We start from the raw sequence: 16,698 nt of genomic DNA, 5'->3' as shown, positions 1-16,698 counted from the left end.
CAAGCAGTGCTGAGGCAGCAGCTTTGGGTGTTACTGAAGGACTCACAGATAGTAATAACCAAAGGCCTAAATCTCCTCCTGCTGAGCAACTTTCACATGGAAAATTTAACATTTAGCTCCCTCCCCTGCTCCTGGGCATCCTGTGTCAAGGGTAGGTGCTTTAGAGGCCTTTTGGCAAAGGGACCTTATCAAAGTCTTCTGGAAATCCAGGAAAATTACATCAGCAAGCAAGCATGTGCATAGAGGGTGTGGAGCTGAATCCTCCAAAGCATTTCACGTGTGTGAGACGTGACCCCCCTTTATTAAACCCACCTTGTCTGTTCCCCATGCTGTTGCTCACACTTAGCTCACTGTTCCTGCTCTTTGTAGCTGTTCTACCTGCTGCTGCAGTGAGAACATTAGGGTGGGCCCACAGAGGTTTCATGAACTTCTGTGACCTCCCCTGCACTCCTTCAAACACCAGATCTCAGGCTGCATTCAAGTCCTCTGGGACTAAAGGAGTTTTAGACAAGAAATAACAAAGCTATTCATAATCATTTACCCTGAAATATTTTTTTAGCCTTGGATTTTGTTACTGCTCACTTAGAAGCTTTGTAACTAATTCTTTCTGCTGATGCTTTGTGCTAGGACAGAACTTTCCCTGTGCCTCTAGAGCTGCAGCATTTTATCCAAGGAGAGCAGGGATGCAAAAGGAGAATCATGGAGTGCCCCTGTGATGTGTCTTCTCTAAGCTGTGTGTGTTGCTATTGATTGTACTACTTATGGATTAGGAAAGATTGTTTTTATTATTTTGGTCTTTTAGTCCTCAGATATTTTTTATTTGCTTTGTTTTTATATTTAATCTCACAGTTTGAGCATTTGTTTCCTCATTTTGAAGCAAACTGAATCTCCAAAGGAATCTCTTATTCTAAATAGCTGCACTCACCCATCCATTTAATCACAGACTTAATCACCCAAACACTTTCTGAAATGTTTTTGAAAGGGTTTTGATTTTATTGGCAGTATCCAATCCAATGTTTGCATATGCCTGTTATGCCACTTAACAGAGTTTAAATAATTTTTGCTACTCTGTCTCTACTTACTGCTTTAGGAATCTTTTTCATTGTTTGTAATTCCTTTCCTTGTAGTAAGTCCTAATGGCTTTGAGTGTGTTGTTACAGAATATGTTTAGAAATCCATTTTGGACCAGGCTACTCAGGTGATTCCTTTGTGTATTTCTGCTCTGTGGAGCAAAAGGAAGGGCCTGTGGAAGGGCAGCAGTTATCCTTTAGTGCTCCTGCTGCTGCCACAGCTGCACTGCTCTCCCTCAGCATCCTCTCAGTGTTCCCCATCCTGCTGGGTGCTTTGTAACCCTTCCCTAGAGCTGGAATTGTAAAACCTGAACAGGCTCTAACAGAGAGGCAGTCGGTACAAGGATGAAATTATTTCCATGCACACTGGAGCCTCCTGTTCATGGTACCTGACATGGTACCTGAGGAAAAATGAGATGGTAACAGCTGCAGACCAACATGGAATTGTTGGAGTGCAAGGAGGGAAGGCTTCCTAGGCCTAAACACACATTTATATGGTGATATATATCACAATGTGTGATGTGTATGTATATTATATATCATTGTGATTCCAGCCTGGTGTTGTTATTGGTACTGGAGCTGGTGTCTTTGTTAGCCCAGTTTTGAGTCATCCTTAGTGCACTTGACAACTGTCTCTGAGGAGCATCTTCCTCAAGAAACTTAGGTCTCAACAAAAGAGCCACCTTGACCTGCTGTTGGACAGGTTTATTTCAAACAACTCTTATTTCCTGCTGCTGATGGGAGAGCAGACCCCATCCTGATGTTATTTACATTTCTGAAGACATAATTACACAAACCACAGAGGGATTGGGGTGAGAGGGAGCAAGGAGCTGTATGAGATCACTGGGCTAATAACTTACTCCTTTTAAAACATTTACAGCTGCAACAGGAGGTTGAGTTGAAACAGTGACAGCCCAATCTGATGCACAGGGATCTCCTTTAGCTCTGGCAGAGCTATAACTTCAGCTTGAACTCCTCAAGGCTGAGCAGGAACCATAGCTGAGCATTTTAGAGTTTATTCTGTGTCAGGCAGGCAGCAGCAGCCCTGGGCAGTGTTTCCAGTGAATGGCAGATGTGTGAATTCATCTCTCACCTCACCCTGATCCTTGCTGTGGCTGTGCCATCAGCATCAATTTAGAGAATGCTGTAATCAATTTACTAAGTTGCCTAAAGGTGCCTTTTGGTGGCCTCATCTTTATTAATCAAGTCTTCAAACAGAAAGATGACTTGGCAGAAATTTTGCCACACTTTGTGATTAGAAACCTTAATTAGCAGACAGGATGTCCCCAGGATTACAAGTCTCTCACTTGTTTTAGTCTGTGTATAGCAGCCTGAGGTTAAACCACAGAGGTTTGTTTTCTAATTTAGTACAGAGCAGTATTTCAAGAGGGGAGTTAAATTGTAAAGACTGGAGTAAATTAAGTGGTGCTTCAGCACTGCATTCCTCTGATCAGATCTGAGGAGTGTGTGCATCAGGTTCCAGCTGCTCACATCTGGGAGTGTCTTCACAGCCATGAAGGGCTCACTGTACAGTTTGGTCCATGAGCTCTGAATTATTCTAGACAGAAAGAGGAGGAAAAGAGAATTACCAGAAAACTTCATAAGCACACACAGACATTTTTTCATCCTTTGGAGGCTTTTCCTGACTGACCTTATGTGTGGAAAGGTAACCAAGTCAAGCATGGCAAGGGAGATGCTGGAATGTTATGCTCTCACAGCTGTGTGATTAATGTAGAGTTCTGATCTTCCCTCTCTTCCCCAGCCCCTCTTTTGTTCAGTGTGCACACTGATCTCTCCACACCCCTTTAAATCCTGCTGGCAGCATTGGACAGGCTTCATTTCTGTGGGACAGCTGATCAAGGGAAGGTATTCCCAAGGATGGATGGTGTGCTGTCTCTCATTCCCTCAAGAATGACAAGACTTGGAGCATAATTCAAGTTCCAGCTGACTGTTTTCAGGAGTGAGGGATACAGAAAACAGCAAAACTATCTGCTGTTCTAGTGCAGGGAAAACCTGACATGTCCCAGGGACCTAGAGACAGGTTCTGCTGCTGGAGAAAGATTTTGTCTGCTTTGAGCCTGGCCTAGACCTGCTGCTTTGGGCTGCTGCAAACCTGTTCCCAGGCATCCACATGCAGCTCCACAGCACTTGTGTTCTGTCTGTTCAATCTAGCAGAGTTTTAGGTACTTGATAATATTGATTGGGAGCTTTTTCCCCCTTAAATTGCAGCAAGCACCTTTTTCATGGGCAGCAGTGGGAGCTGGCATTGCTGAAGGAGAGCCTTCAAGCCTTGAGCAGTGCAGCAGCAGTGAGTTATGCACAGGGTTGAGCAGGGAATGGTACTCACCAGAGTGTGGGGAGATGGAAAAGGGAGAAATATTTACATGAGCTTGGCCAGGGTGCTGGGAAAGCCTTCCAGCCCACTGCTGTCAATGTCCTGAGGCCTGCCAAGGAAGAGGACAGGGATGGCATCACTGGGATCAAGAGAGAAATTCTCTTTTCTGCTATTTGACTGGATTACAAGGCTGAGAAGACAGCCTGAGTGATGTGCTGCTGTGTGGTGCAGGCTGTTCTTATCTGCACCCTGCTTGTGAGCTCAGCCTTATTCTTTCCCTGAAAGGGCACTTAATTCAGCACGTTCACCCCTGTTAGGCAGGCGGTGACAAGGAGCTGGGTGTGCTCCTGCAGTGGGCAGAGGATGACCTGACTGCCACCCACCTGTGGCTCTGCAGGATGGCTCCCAGGAAGTCCCTCAGCACCATCTGCTGCTGGTACTGGCTGTCCATCAGGATGCTGTCGGACTGGCGCCGGCTCAGGAATTGCTGCAGCCCCTCCCCTGGGCTGCTCTCGCTGCTTCTGGTGGGTGAAGAGGAGAAACCTCTTTGTTTCTGACATGCTTTTTGTGCCTCACTCCAAGTTTGGCTTAGCACTGAAAGGGAGCCTGCTGAGACTGAGCCTAATGACACTGCTTAATTTCAGAAAGAAACTGGTCACTGTATTTGCTGCTTTGCTAGAAGATGGGTTGGGCTGGCTTGCATCTGACCAGTTGGTCTTGTTCAGTGGCAGTCAGTGATCTAAGCAGCCAAGGGTAATGGAGAGGCTGTTTTCTGTGTTTAAACCAGGCCAGGGATAAGGGTTCCTGTCACAGACACATTTTGTGAAAAATCCTTTCATTAGGATTTTTTCTCCTAAGAAGCTGAGAAGCCTCAGAAACTAAATGTAAAAGTAATTATCTTCTGCTATGGAATGCAACAGGTACATCTGTGATTGGTCTCATGTGATTGTTTTTAATTAATGGCTAATCACAGTCCGGCTGTCTTGGACTCTGGTCAGTTACAAGACTTAATTATCATTCTTTTCTATTCCTTGCTAGCCTTCTGATGAAATCCTTTCTTCTATTCTTTTAGTATAGTTTCAGTATATAAATATAATATAAATACTATAAATATAATATAACTATAAATATAATATAAACAATATGAATATATATAATATATACTATATAAATATATATCATATAAATAATATAAATATATAATATAAATAATATAATATACTATAACATATATCATAAAATAATAAACCAGCCTTCTGAAACATGGAGTCAAGATTCTCATCTCTTCCCATGCTGGGGTTGTCTGCAAATTCTACAGGTTCCCTACCAATGAAGGATCATTGCAAACATTATCAGCAAATATTGTTGCTTGTTGGTATTGCAGCAGAACTCTGGGCTGATCTGATGCTTACAGCCTTGGAGGAAAGCATTAATTAGGATGATAACTGTGATTAGGGGTATCCAAGACTGCAGGGATGCAGAATGCCCTTTGGGATGTGGAGCAGCAGGAGAGATTGCTTGTGCCGCAATGAAAAGCAGCCAATTCTGCCAGGTGTGTGGAAAACTGCCCAGGGTAATGGGCAAAACCCAGCCCTAGGGCAGCAGGGTGCTGGGGCTTACCCAAGCCTCTTGCCAATGATGGTCTGGAGGAATTTTCGGGCTGAAATCTGCCCCAGGAATTTCCTGTAGTTGTCAGTGAATATGGCGTCAGCGTGGCGCTGCATCCTGGGGAGGGAAGGAAGCACAGGGTGATCTCTGAGCTGTCAGTGAGAGAAACTGAACAGCCCACACGTCACAGGGCTCATTCCAGGGCAGGTCACCACAGCAAGCACCTGGTAGTGTGGGACTGCATCAGTGTTGGAGGGTAAAAGGATTTGAGGGAGTTCAATCCTGACATGGAGGCAGCAGGGAAAATGAAATACCTGGGGCAGGGCTGGGCTGGGCTGTCCCGGTGTTCTGCAGCAGCACCAGCACCTCCTGGGAGGGCTCTGTCTGGGACAGGGTGACAGAGCCCCCAGCACATCTTTAGGCTGTGGTTAGACCCAGGCTCCAGAAAATCCACAGGTAAAGGGGGAAGCACAAACCCCTGGGCTGTTGTAAGGGTGAGTCCTCTGTGCTTCAGACAGAAATAACGATCCTCTGTCTCCAGGCAGAGAGGGAAAGGAGAGGCTCTAGCATCCCTGCAGATAGAGTCCCAGAGCTCAGTGGACAATTCTGTTCCCTGCAGGAGCCCTGGGCGTGTGAGCCTGCCCCTGTCAGTGTGTCCTTGCTGGTGGGGACAGCAGGACACGGCTCTGGCCACGGGTGATGGTTTGGGACTAACTGAGCTGCTCCTGGGCTGTGACCAGCACTCTGTGCAGCAGCAGCAGGGCTGGCAGGGGAGGCACCAACCTTTTCTCAGTGGGGTCTGTTAGGAAGCCCTCCTCCTGCTGCTCCTCTGCCAGGGGGCTGCTGGGCTGCAGCTGGAAGCTCACGGCCTTGCCAGCAACCGGCCCTGGGCTGAACCTGCAAGAGAAACCCCAGGTACACTGTGGGTTGTGCTCAGATCCAGCTGGGGCTCAGTCTTCTTAGCCATCATTCCCTACTCTCCTGCTTGTTCTTTCTCCATTTTTCATCCCATCTTAGCAGTAATACAAGTGCTGTCTGTCAGTCTCCCCAGTTAGAAACTGCCCTGAAGCTCTCCCAGCAGTGGAAGGATGGTTTGTAGAGCTGCCTCAAACACACACCCCCCTCACTGAGCTCCCAGCAGAATCCCACTGTTCCTGGTGTCATTGTGCATGCCTTTGGCACAAGGCTAAAGCATCTTCTATGGGACACTGCAAATCCACATTAGAGAAGCCAACACTCATTTTTATGTTTCTATTCATTGTCGAAGTACAAATCAGTGTTGCAACTTGTAAGACCCAACAAGGAAATACTTGAAATATTAATAGGTATCTGTAGATTTCATGTACTAGAATATCTGCAGTTCTGACTTCAGTGCAGGTGCTCTGCAGCCACAAATTTTTATCAGTGTTTGGGCTGGAGATGCTGTCTGCTCTGGAGATTGCCAGATTTCCCTTTACAGAACCCAGCATTCAATTCTAAACGCAACTCTTTGGGCTGAAATATTCCATCAGGTGCCTGCCTTCTTTGGAAATCACCTCTAGGCCAGCAGTGTATACCCAAAAAATTAAGACAGGGCAGAGGAATAGGCCTAGAAACACATTTAGAACTCATCTTTCAGAAGTGCTGGCAACTTTAGTTTGGCAGCTGTTTATTCTGCACAAGGTCAGAGGTGAGGCAGAGTGAGAGTGTGGGTAAAGCACTCAGCACTTACCTGAGAGCTGGGTAGAGAGGGGAGGAGGTGGAGCATGAGACTAAATGCAGGAACAGGAGCAGGGTGGCCTTATCCAGCATCTTCCACCCCTTGGAATCACCTAAAATGCAGAGCAGCTGAGTCAGGGCACTGAGGGGAGGACAAGTGCCACCCTTGTGTTCTCAGTCCCTGTCACAGACATGTTTTATGAAAAATTCTTTTGCTAGGATTTTTCCTCCTGAGAAGCTGAGAAGCCTCAGGAACAAAATGTAAACATTGATTATCTGCTGCTGTGGAATGCAACAGGTGCATCTGTGATTGGTCTCATGTGGTTGTTTTTAATTAATGGCCAATCACAGCACAGCTGTCTTGGAATCTCTGGTCAGTCACAAGATTTCATTATCATTCCTTTCTATTCCTTGCTAGCCTTCTGATGAAATCCTTTCTTCTATTCTTTTAGTATAGTTTTTGTATATCGTTTTCTTTTAATATAATATATATCATAAAATAATAAATCAGCCTTCTGAAACATGGAGTCAATATTCTCATCTCTTCCCTTGTTGGGACTGCCTGCAAATTCCACAAGTCCCTCTGCTCATTTCTCAGCACAGAAGGACTGGAAATGTTCCTCTGAGGCTGTGGTGCTTCCCAAGGCAGAACTGTCTCGGTGTGGCACAGTGTCCCCTGTGGAGGGCAATGGCTGTGTGTGATGCCCTCCCTGGAGCTGGGTCTGCTCTGTCAGGTTTTGGTGCTGTGGGAGCCCCTCACTGACCTGGAGGTCAATGAAAGAGCTCTCTCTGGGGCTGCTGTGAGCCCCAGGAGCCCCTGCAGGGCTCTAAAAGCACCTGGGTGAGGGCAGCAGCTGGCAGGGATGTGAAAGGAACCTGCACAGAACCTTCTGCAGCCAGCCCTGGGACTTCACCTGCTCTGCTCTCATGGCTGTACCTGCAGAGCACGGGTCTGTGCCTGGGCTGTCCCTCTGGCTGTCCAGAGGCTGGAGAGAAAGAGGGAAATCCAAACAAAACTCCTGGGCAGAGGGGCAATACAGGCACAGAGGTACCCCTGGCAGAGCCATTTAACAAAGACAACTGCTGGGCTTGGTTTGCTAAACAAAACAGAGCCTGTTCATTCAGTGGAGAGGGGACAGGACTGGAATATGGAAATTATGTCCCTTTGGAAGGGCTGCATTGCTGCTGTGGAGAGGGGACAGGACTGGACTATGTAAACATGTCCCTTTGGAAGGGCTGAGGTGCTGCTCTGGAGAGAGGACAGGACTGAAATATGTCAATATGTGCCTTTGGAAGGGCTGGGTTGCTGCTGTGGAGAGGGGACAGGACTGGACTATGTAAACATGTCCCTTTGGAAGGGCTGGGTTGCTGCTGTGGAGAGAGGACAGGACTGAAATATGTCAATATGTGCCTTTGGAAGGGCTGGGTTGCTGCTGTGGAGAGCAGCTCCAGCCTTGGAGCAGTGAGCCGGGCTCAGCCGTGGGTGCAGTTTTTGTGTCCCAGGTTTGGCTGAAGGGCTGAGGATGACTCAGGCCGGAGCAGCCCGGGGTCACCCACCCTCGGGGGCTGAACACCCAGCTGAATGCCGAGCTTTTGTCCCTGGAAGCAGCAACAGGACGAAGGTATTTCAGTGAATGCCGCTCTTCCCCAGCTTCCATTGAAAGCGACTGATCTTTTGCTCAAAGAAGATTCTTAAAGAATGTGGATAGGAACCTTTAAAATACCAAGTTTCCCTGTTCCCTATCTTATTATACACAAGAAAAGAGCAGAAAGGTGTTTGATCTCCCTAAGAGGAGGGAAAAAACCTCTCTTCCAAATGTATAACGAGAGTTCCCTGTAAAAGGAGCAGCTCCCAGATGGAAAGGGCTTGTTTGGACTTCTGATTGCACAAGTGAACTTTCAAGGATTGGGTTTTACCCACGGGGGAGGAGGGAGGGAGGCTCTCTGCTGGAAAACATCACTAGTGAGCTCTCCTTTCTGCTTGGGCAGAGCAGAGAGGGGGAGGCTGATTGAGGACCTGAGCTCTTGCAGTGGTCTGATGTTGACACCAGGCAAGTTAATGACAGAATTAGTGGCAGTGCCAAAAGTGCACAGACAGACATGGAAAAGGTGTCCCTCTAAGGAATGGGGTTTCTTATCACCAAGTTGTTCTCACCCAGGCTCTGTTTCCAGTTACTTGTGCTCCCAGATGGGACCAGCAACTTCCCCAGCATTTCCCCTGGGAATTGCACAGTAGCTCCTGCAAAGCTCCTTGATGGGTGGCATCTCCTCCTCCTGCACAATCACTTTGCCCCACCAAAGAGCCAAGGAATGCTTAAATAGACTTTGATAGACAGACAGGACTTCTGCTTTTAGAACAAATCCCCTGCTTCCTTTTCTTTTTTGACTTTTTCTTTTGAATTTGGAAAAACATGCTGCTTCTGCGCCTCTTCCCTAAATATCTTCAAGAAAATCCCAAGTCAGATCTTTCTAGATAGAGGAAATTATCTAAGGCATCTATCAGTGGGTACCAACAGACTGTGGCACCAGCATCTATAGACAGTTCCAACAGGAGATGTAATCAGTATTAGAGAAGCTTCTGTGTGAACTGAGAAGTTAAGTGCCAATGTAAATGCCCAATGTTGTATGCTTCCCCTTCTTCCTAGGACACAGCCCTGATCACCACTTTCTTTCTCTCTGGCTTCTCTTTAAATGTTGGATTTTTTTCTCTAGAATTGCTTTTTGAACATTTGAGATCCTTTTTTTTTTTCATTTCTCTACTATTAGTCTCTTTGAAATTATTTTTTTGGTTTTTTCTGGCTTTGTTCCTCTTCCCCTATCCTGCTTTGTCTTCTCTCCCTTAGCTACAGCCTGCTTCCAGATTTTGGGGGTATGTCTGTCTCCCTTTTTCCTTCAGGAATAAATAAAAAATGAAAGTTCTACATCCCTTCCCAGATGTGTCTGCATTTCAGAAGAGAAGCTGGGAAATGGAAGTGTCACCCTGTGTGCAGGCAGCTCGACAGCTCTGCAAAACATTGTCACCTTCAAAATTCTCCTGAGGTGAGGGACACCTTCCCTTCCCATTCTGGCAGCATGTGAAAAAATGATTAATAAATAAATCTCCCTTAAGATGAAGAGCTTTTAGCACCATTCCAGCAGATGAGGTGTAATAGCTTTGTTCCATCCTGTGCACTGGGAACAGCAGCATTGTGGCCGTGATGTTGGAGAGCTGGGTAACTGCCTCTGGCCAATTCTGAAACCTCAACCTGAGCAGTCTTCAAAACACCTCTGTGTAGATGAAATGAAGCTTTTGCCATGCCTGCTGTTTTACAAAGCTGAAACTTTCATCCCCTGAAATGCTGCATTAGAAAAGCAGAAATCCTTTTAAGTGCCTCCCTGTGCCCAGGCTGGCTTTGCATTACCTGTAGCACTGAGTTGTGTTCCTCCTCACACTTTGCTTTGGCTCAAGCACAGTTTCGTTGCTGGGTGAGTAAAACACCGTTCATTTGCCAGGGAAAAAGAAACTCACATCAACATAGCAAAAGAGAAAAATGTGCTACAGCTAGTAACCATCTAACATGTTTTATGAAGCTCGTCTAGCATGTTTTATAAAGCTCATCTGTTTAATAAAGCTCATCTAACATGCTTTATAAAGCTCATCTATAGGATAAATCCATTGGCTTGCATTTATGATGTAGCTCAATTGTTGTTTCATTCTGTGAGTTGGTACAAAAACGTGTTGGTATAAATCCTGAGATGGTACAAAGGCACCTGGCAAAGCTCATTCCTGATGCCAGCTTTGATTGCATTTCAGTGGAATTTAATTGTGCCCAACTTCCAACTAGACATTATCATGCTAAACGCACAGAGAGGCTCCCACTTACCTTTCCTGGAGAAAACCAGCTCCTCCTGGATCAGCCCCTGCCCAGGTGCTCCTTCCCCGGCTGCAGATCCAGGTTCTTCTCGGGCGCTGCTCCGGGAGCCCGCGGGCTGTGCCGGGCACGGAGGGCACTCCCGGAGCTCCCGGTGTCCTCTGGCTGCCAGGGAGCTTCATCTCTGCCTTTTATACCTGAGCTCCCTCCGGAGTCCCGTGGGCTTCCACCGTCACAGCATCAATTATCCTCCTGGATTTCAAAGGCTGTGTTTGCATCCTCTGTGTGTGTGTGTGAGTGCAGAGGGGGCTGTGCCACAGCCCAGGGTCATTTGCACGATTTCTCTTTATCCCTCTAAGAGTGAAGAGCAAATAATAGCAGTAATCTGGCAGAGTGAATGACAAATTCACTTTGCCAGGTAAACTTCGTTTTTCCCTCTGCAATTCCATTTTTTCCTTCTGCTCCACAATGAGAGTGAGTTAACCATTAGTACTTTCTCACGCTGCATGAACAGGAGGGTTGATCTTTTATTGCTATTTTATTTTTCTTTGATTATCAGCCTTTTCCTCCTTCTCCTTTGTTACTCACACCTGCACCAGGGGGGCAGTTCAGTCCCTCACAGACCTCACAGCCTCACACCAAGCCCAGAGAGCAGCTGGAGAGCCCTGCTCCATTGATGTGCTCTGGAAAGAGGCAGGGGTGTTCCCTGGGGTGCTGCACCACCAGCAGCTGTGCTCATTCCTGGAACAAGGCTCATGAAAGCCCCATTAAAACCAGCACAGAGCCTTCAAGCCAACAAGACCAGGACAGTTCAGAGGAGCTCCAAATGAGGTGTCAGCATGAGCTCCACCTGCCAGGTTTTCCATGTTGACTTCACAATGCCCTGAATTGATGGGGATGCAGACTGTCCTGTCTGAGGGCCTGCAGGACTCCGTGATGGGAAGAAGTTTCAGCAGGTGAGATGACTCATGTCTGCCTGCTGCCAAATTCCTTCACCTGGCACCACAGTGGCATCCCAGCTGCTGGTGGCACAGAGGGACTGCAGGGAGGATGGTGCAGTGGGGTGCCTGTGTGTGCAGGGGGTCAGGACCATCCAGTGATGGTTTAACCCAGTTATTGTCTCTCATTGTTTCTTGCAAATCTGACAGGTGTATCATCTGTCATCCACTCGAGATGGGGATTCCTGGGTAGTACAGAGCAGGTTTTCCAAAATCCTGGTCCTGGTGCACACAGCTGCATGCACTCCCTGCAAACTAAATGGATTTTTGTTAGCTTTTATTGAATGTGTTTGTGTTCTCTCATGTGTGAGGCCAGTTGCACTAATTTTTCAGCATGACTTATTTTTCTTCTACTGTCTTGGTGCTGCACTGGCTGAACAGATGAATCGGATCAAGCTGTTAAACCAGTGCTATTTCAAGGTATTATCTTACAGCCTGGTCTGGAGCTGATTCTCCATCCAGCTGGCCCCTTGCCTTACACAGAGCTGATATGATACCAGGCAATATTTCTCTGATCAAGGATAACCAGTTTATAACTGCCTTGTTCATATCTGCCTGCTGCCCAGCCTGGGTTGGAGAGCTGTGCTCATATCTCAGGAGAGCTGCTTCCACAGAGGGCTCTATAAAGCTATCATCTATCATCCCAGGGCTCTCCTGGTGCTGCCCAGGTTGGGTTCCTGCCATGCACAGTTGGACCCAGCAAGACCCAAAACAATGGCTTTGGGTTAATTGAAGGGGGCAGCAGAAATTTCTAAAAACCCTCGAGGCTCTGTTGGGTGCATCCAGCTTAGGAGTTCTGCAACAGCATAAACAGAGCAGCATTTCTGTCCCTGGGATTTCCTGTCCCAGCTTCAATCAAAACCTTCCTGTCTTCCCCGGACCCAGAAAAGGTCAATTTTGGAGCTTCTCCACCAGGCTCCACAGGCTCTCCCTCTGGCTTATGCAGAAATATCTGTGAGAGGTGGGATGGTGACTAACAAATGCCCTAATGGTGAATTAAACAGAACTGCTAAGAGTAAAAATTATGGATTTTTCCTGGGTTTGAAATGGGGGTGGGATGGAATCCATTTTGGTTTAAGTGTCTTTTCCCAAGTGGCAGAACTCAGGCACATTATAATAAATTCATAATCATTTAATTGCAGCGTTCATTACTGCTGTGTTCACAGTAACTTTCATTTCTAAGTTCTTTGTAGAAATCCTGTCATTTCTGTGGAAGGCAAGCAAATTAAAATGAGATGAGAAAGACAAGATTTAGCCTGTGATACCAGTTCCTTCTAAGGAAGAAACAAAAAAACCAAAACTCCAACCCAGCGGGTGTGGTGAGACTTGCCATTAGAAAATTATACAAGACTTGGTTTCTTCTTCTTGGAAGGATAAAGTGTTGAGACTTGGATCTTCAGATCCTCCAGACTCAACCCTTTGAACATCAATGAGTTCCTGAGGAGAATTTTTCCTGGAGGAATTTAAATTGGTAGAAAGCCCAATACAAACATTTATCAAAATAATCTCAAGGAAGGAGACACTCTGGGTAAGAGCACTGTGTGCACTCTGAGAACGAGTCTGAGGCAGGGGATCAGATTAAAAACAGACTAAATAAATCAGAGATTCAAAATGTGCAAGAAGGGCTGCTGGAAGGACTGTCCCATGGTGTTAAAAGCCTGCTTGAAAATCCTGCTTAATCTCCAGACATGAGCTGTCCCTGAGCCTGTGCCACAGAGCGAGCGGCAGCAGCCCGTGAGATGTGCTTGTGTCAGGAGGCACGATGGGCTCTGCAGGTGGGATCCATTTATAGAGCCTCTAGATACCTGTCTGCCTCTGTTTATTTCCTAGCAGAGCTCTGGAGCATTTCAGCACCACCCAAGTGAACTGCCAGGGGTTTCAGCCAGGCATCAGCACGTCGCACTCAGCTGGAGGCTTGAGAGTTACTGATTCCTGAATTTCTGGCTCTCTAAACACCATCTCCTTCCTCCTCCAGCCGTGGCAGACAGAGCTGAGATGCCAGCAGTGAATGTCAGTAATTAAGGAGCTCATTTTTGGTCTTAGCACTCTCATTTCAGTTTGGAAAGGAGCCTTGGCTAGAAGGTTACACAGCATATTACAGCCAGGATCGGTGAACAGGGAGAGGCAGCTTCAATCCTTTGAAAAGCCTCTGATAAAAAACCGAATAAGAGTGAGATGGTACTGGCATCAAGAGGGCAAAATGTGGTTTATGGAGAAGGAATGAGGAAGGCTGTGTTTCCAGTAAGAGATGAGAAATAAGAACAGTTGTCAGTAATTTTTTTCCTGGCTGAATACAAATGTGCAACCTGAGGATGAAGAGATCTTGGAGCACAAGGATCACACATACAGTGAGTGATAATAAAGCAGCCTCACTGCAAAGACAAGCAGGAAATACCACAAGAAAGAAATGTAAAAAGGACTAAAAGAAGCCAAAGATTATTTGGATTTGAAGAAAGACTTCTTGCCTGAGCATTGTCCCTGCTTAGAACAGAGTGCTGACAAAATTGCCGTGTCCACTTGTTTAATCAATTTTAGCTTTGAAACCCACTTACATCCAGTAGGCTTTGGGAAAATCTTCCTTTTTTTTAATAAACAGCTTCCCTTTTTTGTCATTTCCAGTCAGTGCAAGGAGTGGGTCAGTGTGGGGCTGGGGAAGGTGGGGAGCCACAGTGGGATGGTGGCACCACCTGCTTGTGGCTCTTGCCCTGGAGGGTTTGGGGGGAAATAGAGGGGGAGAGAAGGGGCAGGAGTTGCCTAAACACTGCACATTTCACCTGCCTAATTCTGCTTGAGTGAGTTGTGCCATTTCTGTTGGGGAGAGAAGAAAAATAATAAAATGTACAGTAACAAAGGTCTTTATGCCTGCAAACTCCATCTGTGAGGACTGGAGCCTGTGAGGTGTATGGGCAGCAGCACCAGCACATTCAGTGTACTGGTAATACTGGGAAGAATTTAATCTGCCTGTTAATCCATTCTGATAAGATCCCTCCTGACATTTTCAATAATTATTTTTTCCTTCTCAGTGGTTTTTTTTTTTTTTCATCCCAAACATTCAGAGTTTGGGAGGTGAGAAGGTGAAAGGGCAGAATTTACTGCTTTCCTGAGCTCTGGAAATATCCCTTAGTCACTCACCAAGGGCAGGAGAAGCTCCATTTAAGAGCAATTTTCTCTTAGGATTATTATGCCAGAAACTTTCTGTGTATAAATGTCTCTGGCTTCTGCCATTCACTCAGCAGTGTTCTCCAGTTGTCTGTAATGTCTTCTGCACTAAAAACCATGAAGGATTATCTAATCCAATTGCTAAAAAATCTTTGAAATTGTTATCATTAATATCCACTTGATTCAAATGCTTGGTAACAGCCTAGAAAATCCTTTTATTACAAATACCATACCTTACTTCCTCAGTAGATAAGTAACTGATTAGGTTTCCCCCAAAGTATTTAGGCTCTCTGGTAATAAAGCTCTGCAGAAAAACCAACCTGGCACTTCTGATAGTTTAGGGATAGGAAAAGGGCAAACAAATCAGATTCCTTAAATACCACAAACAGAGTAAAACAGAGCCCAAGGCATTTCCCCCTTTGTAGCTCATCCTATGGAGCCATCTCCAGTTCAGAGCTGGAAACTGGACAGGACATTAAAAATAAAATTAAAAATAAAATCCCTGTCAAGAGCAAAGCCAGAAGCACATCTTGATTGTTGCTGCCAGAGTATGTCAAGGGAGCAGGTGAAAACCTTGTGGACAAAGAGAAACCCACCAGGACTGGAAGGCCACAGAATTGGTGGTGGGATTAAAACCCTCACAGAGATTTAGGGGGGTGAGGTGTAAAGGCCTGGGGTGCTTCTGCCATGGGCACCCAGCCAGGATGAGAGGACACAGCCTCAAGCTGCACCAGGGGGAGGTGTAGGTTGGACATCAGGAGGAATTTCTTCACAGAAAGGGTGACAGTGTTCACAGGGGTCCCAGGATGAGGGAAGAGATGAGGATCTGACTCCGTATTTCAGAAGGCTTGATTTATTATTTTATGATATGTATATTATATTAAAACTATACTAAAATAATAGAAGAAAGGATTTCATCAGAAGGCTAGCAAGAAAGAATGGAATGATAAAAAAAGCTTCTGACTCTCAGAGAGTCCAAGCTAGCTGGGCTGTGATTGGCCATTAATTAGAAACAACCAATCACAGATGCACCTGTTGCATTCCACAGCAGCAGATACCATTGTTTACATTTTGTTCCTGAGGCCTCTCAGCCTCTCAGGAGAAAAAATCCTAAGGAAAGGATTTTTCAGAAAACATGTCTGTGACAAAAGGTGATTAGACATTGGAATGGGCTGCCCAGGGAGGTGGTGGCGTCACTGTCCCTGGAGGTGTTTAAGGAAAGACTGGACGTGGCACTCAGTGTCCTGCTCTGGTTGACAAGGTGGTGTTTAGGTCATAGATTGGACTGGGTGATCCCAGAGGTCTTTTCCAACCTCACTGATTCAGGGATTGTGTGACCCACCAGGCACCCACAGGCTCCCACAGCTGGGCTGGGCCCACGCACCCTGGGGCTGATTGACCTCAGGGGTTTGGAGGAACAGGGCAGTGCAGCCCCAAACCCCACTGCCCGCGGTGCCCAGGCCCTGCATCACCCTTGGGCTGCCCTGGGAACGCAGTGCGCAGGGGTGTGGGGTGGTTGCACAGGGCAGCTGCTGGGGGGCTGCTAGAGACGGTTGTTAGGGACGGTTGATGGGAGCCATTGCTAGGGATGGTTGCTGGGGTGGTTGCCAGGGGTGGTTGCTAGGGACAGTTGGTAATGATGGTTGCTGGGATGGTTGTCATGGATGGTTGCCAGGGCGGCTGATGGGATGGTTGCTAGGGCAGTTGCCAGGATGGTTGTCACGGTCGGTCGCCGGGACGGTTCCCGGGATGTTTGTCACGGTCGGTTGCTGGGATGGTTGTCACAGACGGTAACCGGGATGGTTGTCACGGTCGGTTGTCGGGATGGTTGCCGGGATGGTTGTCACGGTCGGTCGCCGGGATGGTTGCCGGGATGTTTGTCACGGTCGGTTGTCGGGATGGTTGCCGGGATGGTTGTCACGGTCGGTCGCCGGGATGGTTGCCGGGATGGTTGTCACGGTCGGTTGTCACGGTCGGTC

At 46.9% G+C, this 16,698-nt stretch overlaps 1 protein-coding gene across 1 annotated transcript; it reads right to left on the bottom strand.

Annotated features, from left to right (window-relative positions):
* Positions 1-1,760: 1,760 nt before the first annotated feature.
* GHRH (growth hormone releasing hormone) lies at positions 1,761-6,810 on the bottom strand. Its single transcript, XM_059480985.1, has 6 exons — positions 6,725-6,810; positions 5,797-5,910; positions 5,026-5,130; positions 3,789-3,926; positions 3,418-3,514; positions 1,761-2,628 (listed from the first exon to the last, which is right to left on the bottom strand). The coding sequence occupies exons 1-5, from the start codon at positions 6,802-6,804 to the stop codon at positions 3,451-3,453; spliced, it is 501 nt and encodes a 166-aa protein (XP_059336968.1). The 5' UTR covers positions 6,805-6,810; the 3' UTR covers positions 1,761-2,628; positions 3,418-3,450.
* Positions 6,811-16,698: the final 9,888 nt, after the last annotated feature.

Source organism: Ammospiza nelsoni, chromosome 12, assembly GCF_027579445.1.
Source record: "Ammospiza nelsoni isolate bAmmNel1 chromosome 12, bAmmNel1.pri, whole genome shotgun sequence".
Classification (NCBI taxonomy): Eukaryota; Metazoa; Chordata; class Aves; order Passeriformes; family Passerellidae; genus Ammospiza; species Ammospiza nelsoni.
The sequence above is the reverse complement of the archived record's forward strand: the minus strand, read 5'-3'. Positions and strand labels throughout refer to the sequence as shown.

Bases quoted from the DNA above. Each gene is read 5' to 3' on its own strand.
- GHRH (XM_059480985.1), bottom strand. From the start codon at position 6,804: ATGCTGGATAAGGCCACCCTGCTCCTGTTCCTGCATTTAGTCTCATGC. The intron at 5,911-6,724 runs GTAAGTGCTGAG...TTTCTCTTGCAG, and splicing joins CCTCTCTACCCAGCTCTCAG to GTTCAGCCCAGGGCCGGTTG. The intron at 3,515-3,788 runs GTGGGTGGCAGT...CTTCCTTGGCAG, and splicing joins GCCATCCTGCAGAGCCACAG to GCCTCAGGACATTGACAGCA.